Below are 22,652 nucleotides of genomic sequence, written 5' to 3'. Positions count from 1 at the left end.
CGTGGTTGTAATGGCGACGCTCTTCTCACCGGTAGATGTGACAGTCCTGTTGGGAGGGCAGTCGAAAGTCAAAGGGACTTCGTCCATGTTGATAAGCTGATGAGGCTGAAAGTTGTTTTCTTTCTTCAGCTTCTCGACGTAGTCTAAAAACTTTTTTTTCTGCTCCATCCAATCAGCTGGAAGACTCTGCCCCACAGTTGTTCGCTGCCTGACGGACAAATGATTCCGCTTCATGAATCTGAAGCACCAATTCGCGTTGCCTTTGAAGTTGGAAATATTCAAATTAGCAGCGATGCACCTGGCTTCTATTCGAATCCGGACAGTCGAAACGGAAATTCCTTTAGCTCTCTGCTCCACTACCCACTTCTTCAGGTCCCGTTCTAAATCCGGCCAGTGAGCTGATCTTCCTCGTCGGGCACGTTTTGTCTTCGGCATCGCTTCGATCGTTGATTTTTCGGACCTCCAACGCCGAACACATCTTTCATCAATTCCGAATTCCCGGGCAGCAGGACGATTTCCGATCGCTTCAGCCTTAGCGATAACTTCCAACTTGAAAGCTGCAGTGTAACTCTTAAGTCGTTTAGTAGGAGCCATTTCAGATGAAACTCGATGTAAAAACTTTAAGAAAGAAAAGAACGCACGAACGACAGCAAAAGCGACGATGTGAGTGAATAAAATTGGGGATGGGAGACGGAGAAACAAGTTTTCAATTAGTAGGTCACTTGACCACCCCGAGCAACCCACTTTGTTGAAAGGGGTGATTCCCCTTTAGAAAACTGGAAGTTCCACCCCCCTCCCCTGCTAGTCTTGCTAACAAGCTCCTTTCCTTGACCCTCCGTCCCCCTTCGCTTCGATGAGGCTTCCTCGCCGCTCACGTCATTCAGCGCTCACGTGGTTTAGCGTTTCTCTCTATGGTGCAACACCAGCAATCGCTGACTCACCTCCCCTCATGGCTACCCCTCTTTGCTTTGCTTGTCGCTCATTTCGCAAAACGAAAGGGAAAAGTGTGGCGCCATCTATTGGTAAAATGTTCAACTTTTTTGCAAACTCGGATTTTTTTTAAAACTTGATCGGGGGAAAAAAAAAAAAACACTATACCCGCCGCTCCCATTATATGCGCCGCATCCACATTTTTGAAACTTTTTTTCTTGTATGCGCCGCGGCGCTTAATCCCGAAAATACGGTAGGTGTCTGGGAAAAGTACTTAATTTTCCAATAGCGCCTTAAATATTAAAAGAAGGGGAATATGGGGCAAAGTGAAAAGATCAAATATTTACTCTAGGTTTAGCGCTACCTATCTAGTAGTATTTTAACAATATATTTGCACATGTAATCCTATTCCAGTCAGGAAAAAACCACCGAAAATTAAAGCATAAGATAATATAGGCAATTTTTTAAAAAATGATTCTCTTATTCTAATATTTGTTGTAAGTCAAAAATTATTTTTGATATTATAAAATTCTTCTTATTAACATTTTAAATATTAATTGTGACTTTCTAATATGTGGTGCAATATTTATTTAGTCTTTTTTAAGACGTTCTCCCCTCCTGGAGATTTTTCATTTTTATACTGGTCTGCATAACTTTGTATGCTCGAAAGAGGAAAAAGTTAAATGTTTTACCCTTTTAACTGTTTTAAGGATGTACTTTTAAAAAGAAGAAAAAATTTTTTAGTTAATATTAATTTTATTTGTATTTTAAATACTTTGCGCACAACCAGTCGAGTGCATACGGGGCAAAGAGGATGAGGCAAAGTGCAATGGTTGATATTGTTTACACACTCAATCATTTAAAACACTTAATTTTTCATTTTTTAATTCCTTCATTTAGTAATTCACTTATTTATTCATTTATTCACATATTTTCTTATTCATTTACTCTTTTATTCATTCATTTTTCTTTGCATATTAATTAATTTATTCGTTTATTGGTCTATTTTCTCTTCATTTATTCATTCAACATATTATTTACAGATTCATTTGCTCAAAAATAATTTTTATAATCAAATAAAAAATATTTCATCAGAAAAATATTTCATTGTTCACTTAGGCACATTAAAAAAAGTGAAAAATTTCCACCTTTATTTATTTATTTATTTATTTATTTTTTTTTTTGAAGGCACCAAATTACTGCCAAGAATAAATAAAATGCCAAGAATAAAATGAATTGCTACTTTGATAATTGTTATATTTAGAGGATGCAAAAGGATTTAAATCTCAGATGTGCCTATGACTTATTTGTTAAAGTGTGTTTCTTCAATACAAATGCATACTCTAAGTAAGTAAATTAGATTTGTGCTTATGAACTCTTATTTTACTGTAAAACAAATCAACATTCTTATTGATTTCATAAAATTCAGACTCTTTTCAAATGCATGCTTTCTGCACCAAAATATTTTTCATTAAAGAAAAATAATGATTCACATGAACATTTATCTATTTCACTTCTAATCAAATTAAATCTTAAAAATAATAACTTCCTAATACAGATGCAGGTTAAAAATTCAAGAAGTTGAAAAATAAATTAAATCAACTTTGTTTTAAATTTCCTATACTGCAGTTAGGACGAACAGAGTCCAGTGAATCTCATAGAGTTACAGATTACTGGAAATGGTACAGAGCAGATAAATTATATCCCCTTCAAACATTTTGTGACAAATATGAACCATATATAATTCTACAGTAAGTATTATTTTTATGTATATCTGTCAACAAGTGTTAGTAGTTTAATTGTATTGAAAATTTTTAAAAACTTCTCACATACATTTTCTCTAAATTTTTTTAAGTCTATGTAAAATTATTTTGAACCTGCTTTGTGGTTGAATATGAATTATAATTGGAAATTTACTCATTTTGTCACAAATGAATTTTTGTGCAGCTTTTGGATTTGAGGCTTGCAAGGAAGGAATAGTGTGTATGTAATCAGTATATGAATTAAAAGTCAGATGTTCAATGATTTAAATCAATTGATTTTAAATACTGTTTTTTTTTAAATTCATTAATTTAAATATTTTTTAAATTTAAGTTGTTAGAAATCTTTAAAATTCTGAGATTCTCTAGTTCTGCTTTTGTCTTAGTCAGTACAAGCTTCCCTTTTCACTTTTGAATTCATCACTAGTATTTATTGCCACTTAACCACTATCATGGGTGCCACTCTAAAAATTGGCCAGGACTGAAAAGCGCGTGGCTCCATTTCGCGACACCAAAATGTTAGCGCTTAGTTTGTTTGATGTTTTAGACATATATAATGCTAATTTTTGATGCTGTAACTATATAGTAAAACCAAATTGTAAGATTAAGTAAAAATTAAAACCTTAATAAAAAATAACATAACATTGTCCAAGATTTTTAATAAAATACAATAAAGAAACTTATTATTTGCTACTGCAGAAAAAAAAGCTTCAGATTTTATAGTTCATGTTACATAAATAGTTCATATTTCATACAAAAAAAATAGTAATTAAAAAAAATTCAGGTATGAGATTCTTGGCTATAAGATGCATTGTGATTAAAACTTTAATAAAATTTTCCAGATTAAGATAAGAATGGTTGAAATCAACAGATTCAGTGACTTATTTAATTCTTTTTTGGGGAAAAAAACAGCTCATCTTTTTAACTTTAGCAGATGGGCCAGTTTTTTGTCCTCAGAAGAATAAGACCTTTTTTGAGAGTGAGAGATTCAAAAGTAAAGATTTGTTTCATCTATAAAAATCATTTTGAACATGGAAAAAAAAATTCGATGGCCGAAATTTTTGAAAAGAGGGAATTCCGTCCCTTGGACGGAAGTGTGGCAACCATGACCACTATTATCTATTCAAAATTTGTCTCCTGACCCAACCTGAAAATTTAAATTTTTAATCAGTAGTTAGAACCCAGCCCATGCAACATGAGACTGCAATGTACATCACACTCTTCAGAAAGTCTGCTGATTTTTTTTTTGTATTTGAGTGGGGGGGGGGGGCTTACATTTTTTAAGGGGAAAACATCTTGAATTTCTGCTAATGAAGATTTACCTGATTTTCTGGAACATAATGCACAGGTAGCATATACTTGCCTTAGCATCTTACTTTTAAATATTTCTCTGAGCCAATTATGATTTTATGATTAATATGATGTTGGTTTATCTTACTAACAATTTTTTTTATTTTTATCTGCATCACCGACTGCTGAAAAAAAAATTCTGCTTCCAGAGCAATCAGTAGGCACTTTTAAGCTTGTGTGCAAAAGAATGTATTGAACATCAAAAAAAAAAAAAAGTAAAGACAAAAGTTGAATGCACATCAAAACAAAATGATTAGGGGAAAATTCCATTCCTAAGCAGTTAACACTAGAACCACAGAAATTTCCGAACACCTAAAACCGCGGACAGGGGTCAATTTGACCCAAAGCTTAAAATGGGATCTTTGATGTTTAGAAATATGTTAAAAAAATATTTTTGATGAACAAGAGTAATACTAAGATTATAAATTATAATAGTAAGATATAAAATTCTCTCTCATTAACTTTAAGCATTTATTCATTTCACTTTGCAGTGTAAATTTTTTAGCGCATGTTAAAAATATCAATATTTTAAAGAAAATTCTGTAATTTTAGGAAGAAGGAAACATTCCGTGGTTTATTTTAACTGTATTGCTAGCTTATTTTTTATGAATAAATCTACAAAAAATTCTTAAATTAAAATGACAAAGCTCTTACCAGCAATATGGATACATTCCTCGTGCATTACGTGCAATTAACACAGCTCCTTTTTATACACTTAGTGCACTTGCCACGTATTGGTTTTTTACAGTCAAAACAGTTAACAGTTTTATTATTGCATTTTGGGACATGACAACGCACTCTCTTTGGAAGTACTGACATATTTTTTGCGGATCCGGGTGTTAGTGTGGCTAAATTCCGGCTTTGCAATATGTCTGGATATGTTCTTTTACGTTTTGTTGAAATGTATGTTGCTCTCAGTTCTTCGACAAGCTGCTGAAGAAACTCTTTCCTTGAAATGTTCTTTCCTGTGGCTTGTTTATACAAAAGCCAAGAATTTATTCCCGCAAGGTCAAGATATTGTAAAAGACGTGAATAGGCCATCTCCTAGACCCAGCTTTTACGGTGTACTTTTGAGCCATTTGGTCTGCGACATCCACACCACATTTTGTAGAGTTATAAAATGATACCGTTCTCTGGTAACATTTTCTTATTATTAGTGTCAATATAAACAGTTGGATGCAATGAGCTAAGTAGTAGGACATTTTTCTTTTGCTTCCCTTTATAAATTGTCATGGTGATGTCATCGTGCTTTAGTAATATCGTTTCATACAAGAGTGTCTTCATTTTTTTTACAATTGTAGGCACTTCGCTACGATTTCGTTTTACTGTTCCCATTAAGTTTGTCTTTTTTTTTCTTTTAAAATTTTTACTAGGTTCAGAGTTGTAAAATAATTGTCCGTGGTGACATTTCTTCCTTTATTTTCAAATGGTTTGATTAAATTCAGAACAACATATTCGCAAATATTCTGATTTGTAGGACGATTCTTATCTTTACGTTGATATTGAAAACCATTCACTATGTATTTTGTGTCAGCATCTGCGGCAATCCAGAATTGTATCCCAAACTTGTTAGGTTTATTTGGCATGTATTGTGTAAACTTGCATCTGGCTTTTGTGGGAAAGAGTTGTTCATCAACTGTAATGTAGGGTCCGGGTTTATAACAATTGATAGAATTTTCAGTAAACATGTCCCAAATTTTTTAAATTAGGCAAAATTTGTCTGTTTTCAAACGTTCTGATCTGGATGTTTTTTGATCGAAGCGTAAAAATCTCAAAATATCTCTAAACCAGTCTCTCGCCATTGTTTCACGAAAAAATGGATTACCCCAAACAGTTGACCATAAACTGTTAAGTTCTAGGCCTTCTGTGCAGTATAGACCTCGAGCATATAAAATTGCAATGAACGCATCAATTTCTTCTAGTTTTAGGGTCCAATCATTGTTTCCCAGCTGTCTATGAGCTTCTTCTTCTGTACACATTTTTATGTGACGAAGCATACTTTCATTTAAGAATAGTCTCCACGAGCTGGACGCAAATTCATCATCAATGTTCCGCTTTGCGTACGATGTCAAGCCGCAAGTTTCTTTACAAACATAATGTTGTGAAATTCTTCCACAATCATTAGTTTTAGAAGAAATAATTTTTCATTTTGATCCATCTACCCCAATAATTTCGCCATTTTCTATCAATTTTGGTGTTATATTTGGAGATTTTGCTTTACACTTTTTTCCTCTTGCCTTTGATGTTACACATTGGCTGTCGGATAAGTGATTTGTATCATTGTCAGATTGGGTCCCAAAATCAACAGACAAATTATCATCTGGCGATTCACATTCTTCGTTCGATGACAGGGCATATTCTTCGCTGAATAAATCATGGTCATAATTTTCATCTTCAGACTCATTTTCCCACAGCTCTTGCCTGTATTCAAGAGCTTCCTTGACCGAAAGCAAACGATGTTTTCTTGACATTTTTCTGCCGAGACCAAGAATGGTTTGCAACTAGCAGTATAAACGCAGCTCTGTCAGATAACAAAAGAAAGAGAAAAAGCTAGTTTTTCTTATCAGTAACCTGTCTTGTTCTATGACCTTGACCCATTTAATCTTCAGTGTCTACTGTAGGTCCTTTCCATACCAGTTGGGGAGCAGTTTTGACTGTTAACGATTCTAAGAATCGTTTCGTTTTACATCTACTAAGCGAAGGGTCGTTCTGACCCTTACTGCGGTTTTAGGTATAAGAATTAATATCTCGGAAATAAAAAATTCTGAATGGCTAATTCTTTTACAGGTTAATGTTTATACAATTTAAGAAAAAGTCAAAAAGTTTCAAGTCCTTCCGCTTGTAAAATCTCTGAAAAAATGGAAACGAAATTTGGTTTGGGTCAGATTGACCCCTACCGCGGTTCTAGTGTTAAAATATAAACATTGTGAATATTCCAATATTTAATACTTAACTAGTGATTTTAATTTATTCTTGTAATACCTTGAGATTTAAATAAAAAAAATTATGTACTCTCAAATTTACTTCAGTTTAGATATGTGTTGTAGTGTCTTGTATATTCAGTTGAAAAGATTTAAGAAATGTTATCCAGAAGGAATCTAAAGGACTTCTTGTTAACATTAAGGGGGATGAAGCATGCACTATAGTGCATATTAAACTTTCAATCACTACATTATTTTTATATTTCAAGACTACTTGCTTAAAACTTCTCTTTTTATTTTTCTTCACCAACTTTTTAAACTCCCCATTAGAAATAAAAAGCAAGAAAAATAATGATTTTTTTTCTTTCCTTGCTTCAGTAGCATATCAGTGAAGTAGAGCAACACAAGCTTAAACTTTGGAAGTGAGATTTCCAAAATTACAATCTATTTATTTTGCTTTACTGCTTCGTTTTTTTTTTTTTTTTTTTTTTTTTTTTTTTAAACAAATTCTCCTGGCTTTATTTATTTTTCCTTTCTTTTCATTGATATTCACATTGAATTTGTTACATCTCTTTGCAGTAAATCAACTGTGAATTTACACGAGTAGTGTAATTTTGATTTACTGTGATTTAAACCAGAGAAATTCCATTTGCCTACAAAAGGTATTCAAAACGGTGAAGTACAAAAGTAATGCAGTTTGAACTTGGTTAACATGAAATGCTAAATATTCACACATTTGTTTGTGTTTGCCATTGCTTGTAACAACCCTGAATTAGTTAAATGGGGAAGAAAAAATGCATTTGTACAGTCTAAACAGAGTAACTAACCTTAACGGGATTACTTTTTATGGTCTGTGTTATTAGTTTTTAAAGGATTCCAAAAAAAAAGCAACATTTGATTCATTAGAAATGTATGATTGTTACAATAAATATTACTGCATTATTTCTTGCATGAACCAGAAAAAGTTTACCTGATTCATAACCTGAAATAACGTGCCTTAGCCTGGCCTTATCGATGTTCTAGGAGAGATTAAATGAAAGAGCCTAAAATAGAGGGACAATCATTTTCTTCAGATGAATGTGTTTTAGTAATATTTGAAGAACCTGTTCAAAGAACAATGTTAGTTTTTTGAGACGAGAAGTAATATAAAAAGGATTTTATTCCTGAGCAGACTGACCTTTCCAAAGGTAAACAGATGTGCAAGCTTTATTCTCTATAGGAAGAGATTCGACGTATACTTCACAGCACAGCTTCTACAATGACAAACATGTTGAGAAAAAATTTTATATAATTAAGTAGATAAAATTTTCCCTGAGAGAGAAGAGGTCAGAAGTTTTATTTGTGAAACCAAAACTTGCATTTTATTTTATGTAATAAGCTTAAAATTTTAAAAACAGTTAAATAGTAAACCAAACTTGATTAACAAAATGTTCGTTTTAGCCATTATATCGTAGTAACTGAGTTCAACTGTATTTTTTCCTCTTTCTTAAGAATCATTTTTTTAAAAGTTGGACACTTGTGATATTTGATGTCTTCAATTTTCATAAAAATTTCAGGATGTGTTAGTGCTACTGTGATAAGAAAAAGTGAAGTTTCTTTTTTTGAAAAACTGATTCGTTTGTCCTTAAGTAGGGGTCAAAGTTTAAGGTTGTGAAAAAAAAAAAAAGAGCTAAACACATAATTACTTTGCTTCAAATGCAATGAGTGAACTCTTTTAAATGTGGATACTACTTGATACTAGGTACATGCTAGCATAAATATTTTGGTGGCTCACTCATGGCTTTGAGGGCAAAGGTCAATTGAAACTGCTACTTTTTTTGCCTTATTTGGGCCCGGATTCTGCTAAAGCTGTGAGTACCCCTCAGAAATAAGTATATGATTAACTACTCACCACAGTATAGTACTAAGAAAAATATAAAATAGCTTTCATTTCTCTTGGCTTTGGTAGCTAAACAGTCTCCAAGTCGATTATTTTTTTTAAATGGCCAAGTTTAGAGGTCAATAGCTTTGTGCCCGACTGGTCAACAACTTTGGGATACAGCTGTAGTTATAGTCTGGGTGGTGTAGTTTAAGCTCCAGGTTAGAAACTTATGGCAACTAATCAACTTTTTTAACTATGCAGTCTCCAAGTTGATAATTTGAAACAAAAAGAATCAAAGTTTTACGTCCATTACTCTAAAACTCCCGAGTCAATAACTTTGAGCAAGAGTTGTAATTATACTCTATGCAGTGTAGTTTCAGACTCATGTCAGAAAACCATGAGATCTAAGCATCTTACTTAATTAAACAGTCTCAAAAATGATGATTTCAGTATAAAAGAGCGTTTTTTCACGAGTTTATATGCGTGCTACTCAACACCTTATGAGGTCAAACTCACATAAATACTAGAACGAATCAACAGCCACATGTACATTAAACTTCCAAAAATTTCATAGTTCCAGTGTAATAAAATTTTCTGCAACTTTTACAACAACATGGCAATTCGTCTCACAAAGCTGATCTGCCATTTTGGAGCACTATTTTTTGGAGATCCTAGATCCTAAGGATTCAGATCTTGGAAACTGAAAATTCGCATATGTTAGTTTCAAAGACATCTCTACACCTCTAAAAAAAATTTCATCCCATTTGGGGATGATCGAGCAGAGACAATTTGAAAAATCAGGTCCGTTGACTTGTCAGCTATCCGGGCCCAAACAAGGCAAAAAAAGTAGTAGTTTCAATTGACCTTTGCCCTCAAAGCCATGAGTGAACAACCGAAATATTTATGCTAGTATGTACCTAGTATCAAGTAGTATCCACATTTTAAAAAGTTGACTTGGTTCACTCATTGCATTTGAAGCAAAGCAATCATATACTTAGCTCTTTTTTTTTTCACAACCTTAAACTTTGACCTCTACTCAAGGACAATCCAAATCAGTTTCTAAAAAACAGTAACTTCACTTTTTCTTATCATAGTAACACTAACACATCCTGAATTTTTTGCAAAAGTTGAGAAATCAACTATCAGGCCCCCATTCACTTTGTCCAGCTTAAAAAAAATGACTCTTAATTAGTACCAAAGTGTGATTTATTATTTAACTGCTAGTATTTTCCTGTAGGAAAACAAATTCAATGCCTTTGTATGATGAGAGATTTTCTGGTTATGGAATGAATAAAGTAACTCACATTACAGAACTCTTTGCTTCCAAGTAAGTTACATTTTGTTTCAAAAAATTTTTAAGAGTTGATATTATTTTTCTAACACTATTATATTTAGCATTGTTAGTACATAAAATTGCAATCATATTACTTTTGTTCTTTAATAGTAGTATTAAAGTATTTATAATAATTTTTATTTCTAATGTACTTGACTTTACAATGAATAGATATTGGTGTAATTCACTGCGCTTGAACAAAGATGAATTGTTTATTCCAGTTAGGTTACTAAAGATATTTTCGATTGGGAAAAGTGAAGATGTGCAAGCAGTTTTTATTTATTACGCTTTTTTTTTGGTTGTAAAAAAGGTACAAAGCAACATCGGAATGTGTTATTCATACATCTCCAACAATTCAAATTTAACATGACACAACTTAGCTGTCACACATAAACTTTTGAACACTCTTAATAAACAGAGTTCTCATTGTTCTTGAAAATCCTGGAATTTGTCCAAGTACCGTATTTTCGGGATTAAGCGCCGCACCCAGTATAAGCGCCGCATCGAAAATTATCGTCGCCGGAAAAAAAAAATTAATGTACGCGCCGCACCCATTATAAGCGCCGCGCCCGCTATAAGCGCCGCATCCAACTTAACGCAACTTAAAAGCGCAATTTAGACGTTCAGAAACTTGCAATAAAATGAAAATAAAATTTAAAAGAATATAATTAACATAACTATATTATTATTACTATAATTAAAATTTTCGTACTTTGGGAGGAGACATTGGTTGGTTATCCAGAGCGCGGGACGCGGACCCTTCTCCTCATGGCGCTCCACGTTTTTTTAAGTGGTCGGCGCCACTATAAGCACGCTTTTTTCAGTGGGTCGCATCCACTATGGATCGGCGATTCAAAATCCTTCGAAATCGCTGTCCTCGCTGTCGGACGCAAATAGTCCTAGAAAGTCTGCATCGAGCTCCGGGCTGTTTTCCTCGTCATCGGAGCCATCGTCCTCCGCAGCAACATCCGGGACTCGGGGAATGATCTCCGCCTCGGTGAAGCCGGAAATTATGGTGCTCGGCTTTACCGCATTCCAAGCTGCAGCTACCCACTTCGCCACTTCCGCGAACGACGCTTTCTTCAGGTTGCCGCCTTTCGTGTATTCGTGCAGTCCGTTCACCATCCAGGACTCCCATTGTTGACGCATGTGGCTCTTAAAACTGTGATTGGGGGCCAAATCCAAGGGCTGCAACTTTTTTGTAAGCCCACCTGGTATGATGGCCAGGGACGCCAAACATTGCCGCGCCGCTTCCTTCACAGGGTCGGTCTTGTGCGCCGCCATGGAGTCCATAATCAACATTCCACTTGGTTGGAAAAAAGCGCCTTTCCTTTTTCTCCAAACTTCGTTAAACCAGTCTGACATCAGGGCCTCATTCATCCACCCCTTCTCGTTGCAGCGGATGACAACGGTGGACGGGAAAGACTCCTTCGGGACCGTTTTCCGCTTAAAAATCAGCATAGGCTTCAGCTTCTCTCCGCTAGCCGTGCAAGCCAAAACACACGTGAATGATGTTTTTTCATGCCCCGTGGTTGTAATGGCGACGCTCTTCTCACCGGTAGATGTGACAGTCCTGTTGGGAGGGCAGTCGAAAGTCAAAGGGACTTCGTCCATGTTGATAAGCTGATGAGGCTGAAAGTTGTTTTCTTTCTTCAGCTTCTCGACGTAGTCTAAAAACTTTTTTTTCTGCTCCATCCAATCAGCTGGAAGACTCTGCCCCACAGTTGTTCGCTGCCTGACGGACAAATGATTCCGCTTCATGAATCTGAAGCACCAATTCGCGTTGCCTTTGAAGTTGGAAATATTCAAATTAGCAGCGATGCACCTGGCTTCTATTCGAATCCGGACAGTCGAAACGGAAATTCCTTTAGCTCTCTGCTCCACTACCCACTTCTTCAGGTCCCGTTCTAAATCCGGCCAGTGAGCTGATCTTCCTCGTCGGGCACGTTTTGTCTTCGGCATCGCTTCGATCGTTGATTTTTCGGACCTCCAACGCCGAACACATCTTTCATCAATTCCGAATTCCCGGGCAGCAGGACGATTTCCGATCGCTTCAGCCTTAGCGATAACTTCCAACTTGAAAGCTGCAGTGTAACTCTTAAGTCGTTTAGTAGGAGCCATTTCAGATGAAACTCGATGTAAAAACTTTAAGAAAGAAAAGAACGCACGAACGACAGCAAAAGCGACGATGTGAGTGAATAAAATTGGGGATGGGAGACGGAGAAACAAGTTTTCAATTAGTAGGTCACTTGACCACCCCGAGCAACCCACTTTGTTGAAAGGGGTGATTCCCCTTTAGAAAACTGGAAGTTCCACCCCCCTCCCCTGCTAGTCTTGCTAACAAGCTCCTTTCCTTGACCCTCCGTCCCCCTTCGCTTCGATGAGGCTTCCTCGCCGCTCACGTCATTCAGCGCTCACGTGGTTTAGCGTTTCTCTCTATGGTGCAACACCAGCAATCGCTGACTCACCTCCCCTCATGGCTACCCCTCTTTGCTTTGCTTGTCGCTCATTTCGCAAAACGAAAGGGAAAAGTGTGGCGCCATCTATTGGTAAAATGTTCAACTTTTTTGCAAACTCGGATTTTTTTTAAAACTTGATCGGGGGAAAAAAAAAAAAACACTATACCCGCCGCTCCCATTATATGCGCCGCATCCACATTTTTGAAACTTTTTTTCTTGTATGCGCCGCGGCGCTTAATCCCGAAAATACGGTAGGTGTCTGGGAAAAGTACTTAATTTTCCAATAGCGCCTTAAATATTAAAAGAAGGGGAATATGGGGCAAAGTGAAAAGATCAAATATTTACTCTAGGTTTAGCGCTACCTATCTAGTAGTATTTTAACAATATATTTGCACATGTAATCCTATTCCAGTCAGGAAAAAACCACCGAAAATTAAAGCATAAGATAATATAGGCAATTTTTTAAAAAATGATTCTCTTATTCTAATATTTGTTGTAAGTCAAAAATTATTTTTGATATTATAAAATTCTTCTTATTAACATTTTAAATATTAATTGTGACTTTCTAATATGTGGTGCAATATTTATTTAGTCTTTTTTAAGACGTTCTCCCCTCCTGGAGATTTTTCATTTTTATACTGGTCTGCATAACTTTGTATGCTCGAAAGAGGAAAAAGTTAAATGTTTTACCCTTTTAACTGTTTTAAGGATGTACTTTTAAAAAGAAGAAAAAATTTTTTAGTTAATATTAATTTTATTTGTATTTTAAATACTTTGCGCACAACCAGTCGAGTGCATACGGGGCAAAGAGGATGAGGCAAAGTGCAATGGTTGATATTGTTTACACACTCAATCATTTAAAACACTTAATTTTTCATTTTTTAATTCCTTCATTTAGTAATTCACTTATTTATTCATTTATTCACATATTTTCTTATTCATTTACTCTTTTATTCATTCATTTTTCTTTGCATATTAATTAATTTATTCGTTTATTGGTCTATTTTCTCTTCATTTATTCATTCAACATATTATTTACAGATTCATTTGCTCAAAAATAATTTTTATAATCAAATAAAAAATATTTCATCAGAAAAATATTTCATTGTTCACTTAGGCACATTAAAAAAAGTGAAAAATTTCCACCTTTATTTATTTATTTATTTATTTATTTTTTTTTTTGAAGGCACCAAATTACTGCCAAGAATAAAAAAAAATGTTTCAATGAAAGTTTTATCATAAAATATATTTTCTTTTTGTACTGTAATTTACAAAACAAATTTCCAATTTGTTCACTTTGTAAAAGCGGAGTCATCTTAGCCATTTCACTTCGCCCCAAATTTACCTACTTGTTTTTTTTTTTTTTTAATGGGTTCTTGAAAAGAGAGTCCTTTAAAATGAGAGAAAAACTAATCCTTTTTCATGCTTAACTTTTCACATAACATGTGAAAAATGCATGTATTTGAGCCGTTTTTATATGTCAGCTCCGATTCTTTTCGCATTTTGAAATTCAATTGCATCTGTCTCTAAAACTTGCCCATTTTTAATTCTAATTGCCTTTGAACGCACTAATTTTACCCGTGTACCCAGGTACATTTTTGAGACTTTTATCATAATTTTTACCCTTTCTAACTAGGTCTTGGTAAAATTGCTTTTAACCCTTGTTATTTACTTGAATCTGAGTCAAAGAAAGTTGTAACCGTGTTTTCAGAAAAATTTTTGGAGGGAGTTTTTAGCTTTAAAAATTTTTATACAGTGAAACCTCCCTTAACGGACACTCCCAAATAACAAACACCTCTAATTAACGGACATTTTTGCAAGTCCCAGTCCCTCAATATAGGCCATTCCATGTAATTCACTCTGAATAACGGACAGTTATTTTACAAAAAATTTCCCTTGCGATCGTAGCACTTCCGTTTTTTCTCTTTTCACAGAATACAACTGATATCCCCCCCCCCCCATCATTTCCTTATCACTGTTTCTAGGAATTAAAAGGGTGGTAATGGGCAGAAACAGAGATTGGGGCTTAGAAGTTGGGAGCAGAAAAAAAAAAGAACTAAAAGACATGGTACTTTTTGCGGGCAGCAAAAAATGAAAAAGAAAGTCATAATTTTGTTACGGCTAGTTTTGAGAGTATTGAAGCAGATAAGTGAAAACTGATGTCAGTCTAACAATTAACGTACGTTTTTCTTAAGATTTTAATGAATTTTGTACACAATAACTATTCAAAAGTTAAGATAAAAAAGAGGAAACTGGGCACTTTTTCTAATTGGGGCTCTCGGGAGATGCAATTGAGCAGACCGGCACCGGTAGTAGTCGGCTTTATGGTGCCGTGGTTTTGTTGGGTTGTTTAATTTTTAGACATGAAAAAGATTTGCCCATATTCAAGGTCATATTGCCAACTGTCAATCATGCAATAGTGATACTCGAGATAAAATAAATAAATTAACCATAAAAAGTGTGTGTGTGGGGGGGGGGACAGGGGTTGCTCCGTCGAATCGCCGCCGTTGGTAATGGGATATTCATACCCTGAGATGAATTGAGAGGCAAGCGAACCTGCTTTTCATGCAGCAATCGTAGCTTTGCAGCTGCAAACTTTCCCAAAGGCGTGTCGATTTAGTTGATTTTTTGTGTGACAATATTATTTGAGTTTTAAAATGGCAACGAAAAGAAAGAGACTGACATTGAAAGAAAAAATTAATGTTTTGGATGTTGCCGAAAAAGAAAAAAATAAGTGTGCATTGTCTTGCGGATCGTTTTCAAGTTTTAAAAACTCGGATTAGTGAAATTTTAAAAGATAAAGACGAAATTAGAAAATTGTGAATTGTGAGTTTGAATGAAAATTTAAAAAATGTAAAGTTTCGCAAAACTGAAACCAGTGAAATTGACGAGGTTGTCATGAAATGGTTCAGAGCTGCTCGTGCAAAGAGCATCCCAATAAGCGGGGTATTACTCCAAGAGAAAGCCAGGGAAGTCTGGAAAGCTTTGGGGATAGACTCTTTTAAGGCGTCAAATGGATAACTTGAAAAATTCCGAACACGGCACAACATTTCTTTTAAATCCATTTGTGAAGAAAAGAAGTTCGTAGACTCCAGCTCATTTCATGGATTAGACAGAGAAATTGAAATTGGTGTGCGAAGGATGTGATGAGAAAAATATTTTCAATGCTGATGAAACTGGTCTTTTTTATCGCATTCTTCCAAACAAAACCTTATGCTTAAAGGGAGACAAATGTAGCCGAGGAAAGATATCTAAAGAACGTCTCACTGTTTTTCAATAAGATCAGTGAGTTTGAAACTCCTCTTGTTATCGGAAAAGCGAGAAAACAGAGATGTTTCAAAAAACTTGATGTAGATAAACTTAGGGTGTCCTGGAAATCAAATAAGAAAGCGTGGATGACGACTGAAATAATGAAAGATTGGTTAGTGGATTTTGATAAAAGGATGAAGAAGAAAGCTGGAAAAATAATTCTCTTTCTGGATAACGCCACATCTTATCCTGTTGACTTAAAATTGCAAAATGTTAAGTTAGATTTTTTGCCACTGAACACCACCTCTGTATTACAACCCTTGGATCAGGGTATTATTCGGAGTTTTAAAGTAGGTTACAGAAAGCTTTTACTCAGGCACATTCTTTCGCAGATTTCTTCATGTAAATCTAGTGAAGAATTAGCAAAATCTGTAACAGTTTTGGATGCTGTTACGTGGATCACGTTAGCTCTCAAAAAAAAGTGGAACCTGGGAGCATTTCAAAATGTTTTAAAAAGGCAGAATTTTCGTTCAGGATTGAAATGATACCTGGCAGTGCATTAGGAGGAGCAGAACAAGAAAAAGAACTTAATGAGTTACTGGTTCATTTGGATTCAAAACCTGGAATTGGAAACGTTTTAGAATCCAGGTGGTGTTCTCTCCTATTAATAAACTTTCTTTCTCTTCTCTTAAAGATCCTATTCACCCTCTTAATTGTTGTGGAATTTATAGAATTAATTGTAGTTGTAAACTTGCCTATATTGGACAGACTCGGAGTGCTTTAAAAATTCGCTTGAAAGAGCATCAAAATTATGTGAAAAAACAACAATTAAATAAGTCTAGTATTGCTCAACATTGTTGGGATTCGAATCACTCTTTTGATTTTAACTCTTATCAGATTATCCAAAAATGCCCCAATTCATCAGATCTTGACTTTTGGGAATCCTTTCATATTTTGAGGAACAGTTCTAACTTAGTTAACGATCTTAGTGCAGTTCCATATTTTTCCAACATTTGGCTCCCATATCTTTAATACTGTCCTTTCTCCATCCCCCCTTTTTTTCCCCCATTCATTTTTATCTATCTTCCTTTGTTTATTTTTACCTTTTTGTCTTGATTGACCCCCCTCCCCAATTTTCTTCTATTTATCTTTATTTTACCTTTTTTCGAATATTTTTTGGTTTCTGTTTATTTTATTTCATGGTTTTCCATTCAGCTTTTCCTTTCTTGCGGTTCACGGTTACTGACAATTTCTTTTCTTTTTGTTTAAGCTTAGGCTTAATCTTTGTCCAATTGAATTCTTTCTTTCTGGGTTCGTACCTAAGAGAAAGCTCTTGGCCTTTGCTTGCATTCCTATTACTTCCTGATCGGTTTATAACTTTGGCATTGGTGTTTGGCTAATCCGCTGTTTTTATCTTTTAAGCTGCATGCTTATCTGCTCTTGGCTTTTGTCGGATGTCTTTTCATCCATAAGCTCATTATTTTTTGCATTGAAAAAGGCGTTCCCTGTAACGCCGAAACACGTGTCTGCTGTAATTTGCTAATTTCTGCTACTTCTAACGTTGTTTTGTCTTATTTTAGTATAATATTGTTGCATGAATAACAAGTAATAGTGAAAGAATAGAAGTAATTTAGTTATTCTTATATAACTGACATATTTATGCAAAGCAGATGAAACCTTTTGATATCCATTCATAGGGAGCTTTTTTCTAATCAAGAACATAGGTTTTAATAAATGAATACAGCATTTTAACAATAAAAAAATAAAGATATTTACTTAAGTGCACATGTTAACTCTAGTTCAAATGATTTTAGTATGAATCGAAAAAAACCTTAGATTACTTTTGTAACAAACAGCTTTGAAATGCAAGAAAAAAAGGGGAAAAAAAGCAATTGGTTAATTTCAAAATACATAAAAGAAGAATACAACTTGGTTTTAAAATAAAAGAATGATTTAAGTCTGAAGAAAAGAAAACCTTTATAAACTGCAGCAACAGCAAATAGTATAACAGCAAAAAACTAAGTTTCTTTATTTAAAGTTCAATTTTAGCAATTAAATTAAAAACGCGAAGAAGTAATAACTTTTAAGCTTTTATCAGTATTAATTCAAAAAACATAGATTTTTTCTTAAAATCTTGATTACAGTATGCTAATTACTTCAAGACAATAAAGGCAAAGGAGCTAAGGCATTAATGATGGCTTCCTCTTTGCTTGTAGGGTTGTTTATTTTACGTAGCATTGAAAGCGTGAAAGGAAACTTCAAGCTAGGTAAAATAAACAATTTTACAAACACAGAAGCAATCTTAGGAAGTTCATCCTGTGGTTAATAAGTAAGATTCAATACTTTGACGTTTAGGAAAAAAGATGCACAAATATGCGGCAGTCTATAATCGCACCTCTTTAATTTTACTCAGATAATTGGCCGAAAATGCGTAGGGAATTAAAGTACTTAATTTTGCAAAGCAAAAAAAAAAATTTTTTTCTTCATAAAATCAATTTTCCCTGAAATTTGTTATTTTTTCGAAGTTTCCTGATATATCCCTGACATTTTTTTCCCCCTGATCTCCCTGATCTGTCGCCACCCTGTATTAATATTCTTCTGAAGGGTTAAAGAAATGTATAGTTCAAAAGCATGAACATTTGTAGCAAGTTTGGACACTCAAGCGAATATCCCCGCCTCTCCCCCCCAGAAAAAAAATCTAAAAAATCCTCACAAACGATTTTTTTTTTTTTGATAAAGGTTCACTTTTTAATTTTTTCACTTTTTTTCTTGATGTAAATCCAAAGTATTGAACTCACTTCCCCTGTCCAAAAAATTTTCATGCTGTAAAAAAATATTAACTAATAAACATTTGAAAACATTGCATATTACATACGAGTCATACTGCAGATCTTAGATGCAAAGAAACTTTCCGTATTATTGACATTTATTCAAATTACATTTATAGGTATAATTAAGATTTTAAATGAAATTAAGTATACTTATAATATGGATTAATTTTTATATTTCAGAGGGCACTACACCCATTGTTCATCATCGTTCGATAAAACGCTTTGAAATTATCAAAACATTTGATCAATCGTGTCAACACCAGATTTTGTTTTGTTATAAAACAAACAAATTAGTTGTGATTTTTGGTTGCTCCAAAGTTGCTTATGAAGTGGAAAACGATATTACGGCTTTTTTTCTTTTTGTTGACATACGAACATATTGTTACACCGTCAGTGATACCAAATTAGGATCTTTGTGTCTCTCGATATGTAGACAATAATATTTCAGTTGGAATATATGATGGTTTTTTTTTTTTTTTTTTTGAGTATACCCAACCTACGAGTGTTAGACGGCATGACAGCTAAGGTTGAGCAAATGATAGTGAGCATAAAAATTACAAATAATATTTTTCAATGCAATGAGCCACATGTATGAGCTTCGCGGGCCCCATGTAGCCTGCAGGCCGTAAGTTGAACATTACTGGTATAAATAAATAAAATACTACGAATTCACCATGAAATACCAAGGTGTAAAACCTAATACTTGCAGTATTACAAAAAAACTGGAGAAGCACATTTTTTTCTAACAGACCATTTAGCAGGAAACGTAAACATAAAATGCTGGAAAAGCAATAAGCCGTTTCGTTTTTTGGTAAAAACAGGATACACACATTTCCCCAAAATGAGCGCGGAAGAAAGTGTTTCAATTAAATAGAAGTAGTGTCAAAAAAAAAAAAAAAATTTCTGCTATAAATCTTTGAAATTTAAAATGAGTACCTGGTTATTGAGAGTAAGGGAACAGTTTGGACATTGACACTAAGGTTAATTTATTAAATAATTTAGCCTTTTCAACCTTTTGCACTCGTATACATCGCTCTTATTCCTGTGCAATGTTAATTTGATTCATCAATCAGATGAGATAGTGGTGTTTATTTAATTTACTGATGACCATTTTCAAAACGAGGCAAGTCTGTTTACAATTAAAAGCAAATTCTAGTTTTGAAACTTCCTCCTAATCATACCTCGGTTGAATCTAAAAGAATTATTTCATCATTCATCTCCAAAGCTATGAATTTTCAAAATTTCATCTGTCAATGTTTTTTATTCCCTCAGATTTTATTTTAAAGAGAATCATTTCATAAAAAATGTACTTAGGGTAGAATCCATGTAAATTCAATAAGGGGCGTAACTTGATGGTCTCAGACTTTTTTGAATTTAACATATGTTAAAATTCATAAAAATTAGGAAATACATTTTTTTTTTTTTGTTTTTGCCCAAAAAAATTCCTGGGCTGAGATACAGGCCTCCAAGATGGCGGTCCTGTCATGATATCACACTTGGGATTTTCGTCAAAATCTTTAAAGTACATTAACTCAGGAACAGTAGAACATATTTTGTTGCAGTTTATTTAAAAAGATAAATTCTCTTGTTTAAAAAAAATATACAAAATTTTGAAATATGTGCTTTAGTTTTCTTTCCACAGTCTTTTTTAAAAAAATTTTTTTTTTATTTTTGATTTTTCTCACATGTCAATTTTAAAAAATTTCATTTTTTTTAACGGTTTATTAGTACCACTGAGCACTAAGTTTCCTGAAAACGAGAGTTTCCACTTTTTTGTTTAACAGATTTTAGACATTTGAAAAATAAGTGTTTTATCCTGAATAAAATGGCGACTCAAAATGAAAGTTTCGCTATAGGACTGAATTAAAAGTGATTTTCGACCACTTGCTGTGAAAAAAAAATTTGAATTTTCAAGTCTGCCTTTAAGTAAAAGTTCATTAAAAACCCTCATTTTTTTCAAATGCCTTTAAAATCTGTTAAATGAAAAAGTGGAAGCTCTCCTTTTCAGGGAATGTAGCGCTCAGTGGTACTAATAAACTGTAAAAAAATGAAAATTTTAAAAATTGGTAGTTTTGAGAAAAATCAAAGAAATTATTTTAAACTTTTTGTTTAAAAACTGGAAAAATAAAACTAGAGCACATATTTCAAAATGTTGCACATGTTTCTAAACAAGAAAAAATATCCTTTTAAATGAAACAAATCGCAACAAAATATGTTCTACCGTTCCTGAGATAATGTACTTTAAAGATTTTGACGAAAATCCCAAGTGAGAAATCATGACAGGACCGCCATCTTTGGCGGCATGTATGTCAGCCCAGAAATTTTTTGGGACAAAAAAAAATATTTCTTAATTTTTTATTAATTTTAACATATGTTAAATTCAAAAAAATCCCGAGATCACCAAGTTGCGCCTCTTGTTGAATTGACATGGATTATACCTTACGTTTTTAAAAGTCAATGATCTTAGTTATGTATTTCCCTTCAAATGCCTGTGATTTTTTTTTGGGGGGGGGGGACAGTAAAACAGGTTCTTTTATTTATTTTTTTAGTTTAAGAGTGATTGGCTAAATGTTATTTATTATCTCTTATTTTATTATGTACATTTTACTTCAAATTAAGTTAAGCATTTATATTTTCAATAATCTCACTAGCACCAACTTACGGTTTTTTTTTGTTTCAAGGGAGAAAAAAAAGGGGGGGGGGAGGGTATTAGTGTCAGTCAACCTTTAGAGGGAGGCGATGGATGGGCTTTAAAACATTTGGAACCACTGGTCCACATCTTCACTCATAAGCTTGAATTTTTGTAGATTTCATGTTGCTAAATATCAGCCTTACAAAATGTATTTTTATTTCTAGTATTAAACATTTAGTTGTTTTCATTGATAAACCCACATTTTCCGTTTCCAGCTCACATTTTTGATGAAAATAATTAAAAATCAAAACTCAAGGAAATGCGAATACAATGTTTTTTTCTTTTTTCCCCAGTTATACATTTATGGTTCTCCCAGATGTATGGATCTTGCACTTACCACATAAGATTTCTACCTATGCAGTTGAATTTCTACAGGTATTTTTTTTTCAATCACTACTTCTTTAATATGCTAAAAGCCACCTGGTCCCTAGGCTAGTACCTTCTGGTAAGGTCTTGCTGGGCTGTGGCATTTAATGCATTAAATTAGGAATTTATATGCCATTTTTTTTTATTACTTACAGAATGCACATCAGAGACTCAAAAATAGAATGGAGCGTTTCGAGTTTATAGCTGAAGCCATGATTAAATACAAGATTGGAAACTGCAAACTGTCACAAACAGAATAGCAAATGTAAAACTTCTTTTTATATACTCATGTTTTATAGCATTTGTCTTCAACTTTGTAAATAAACTTGATGAAGACTTTAAAAAACTAGGGAGTTATGAACTTAGTGAAAACAAGATTCCCACGGGTCCTCAAAAGTCTCTATAAAAGCCCTATTTTCAAGTATCGTCCGTAGGGGCCCTTCTAAAGGCCATATTTTGTAGTCAAAAGCCCTAAATGATAATCGAATCCTCGCCCCCCCCCCCTTTTTTTGTAGGATTTGTGTCATTCTGTGTCAAATCAACGAAAAAAAAATTCTCAACTTCTCAGATTTTCATGAAACTTTGAGAAACCTTACTCGTTGATGTCTTAAATTCATGTATATTCTTTAAAAATCTATCATTCATAAGTGATGTTTAATCGAGCTTTGGAATTCGTTAAACAGCTTTTTTTTTTACTTGTCAGCAGTGTTTTAAAGTGTTTAATTCAAATTCTATGGGAGCAACAGAGTTGTATAACAACTCATTTTAAAGGTACTTGCATGAATTTTAATTTTATATACAGTAAACTCCTGATTACCTGCGGAATAGGGTGGGATAGTAACCGCGAATAACGAAATTCATCATGGGGGCATCCAAGATTGTTTCCTGGGAGAGGCTAGA

The 22,652-nt window shown here is 33.9% G+C and overlaps 1 protein-coding gene across 1 annotated transcript in view; it reads left to right on the top strand.

Annotated features, from left to right (window-relative positions):
- The window catches only part of LOC129218610 (xylosyl- and glucuronyltransferase LARGE2s-like), a 51,149-nt gene extending 29,077 nt beyond the window's left edge, over positions 1-22,072 (top strand). The window contains exons 11-14 of the mRNA XM_054852930.1: positions 2,564-2,681; positions 10,060-10,149; positions 21,680-21,761; positions 21,908-22,072. Of these exons, the coding sequence (XP_054708905.1) occupies positions 2,564-2,681; positions 10,060-10,149; positions 21,680-21,761; positions 21,908-22,012 (395 nt within the window). The 3' untranslated portion in view covers positions 22,013-22,072. The remainder of the gene's footprint in view (positions 1-2,563; positions 2,682-10,059; positions 10,150-21,679; positions 21,762-21,907) is intronic.
- Positions 22,073-22,652: the final 580 nt, after the last annotated feature.

Source organism: Uloborus diversus, chromosome 3 (genome assembly GCF_026930045.1).
Source record: "Uloborus diversus isolate 005 chromosome 3, Udiv.v.3.1, whole genome shotgun sequence".
Taxonomy (NCBI): domain Eukaryota; kingdom Metazoa; phylum Arthropoda; class Arachnida; order Araneae; family Uloboridae; genus Uloborus; species Uloborus diversus.
Note: the sequence above shows the minus strand (reverse complement) of the source record. Positions and strands in the feature narration are given on the sequence as shown.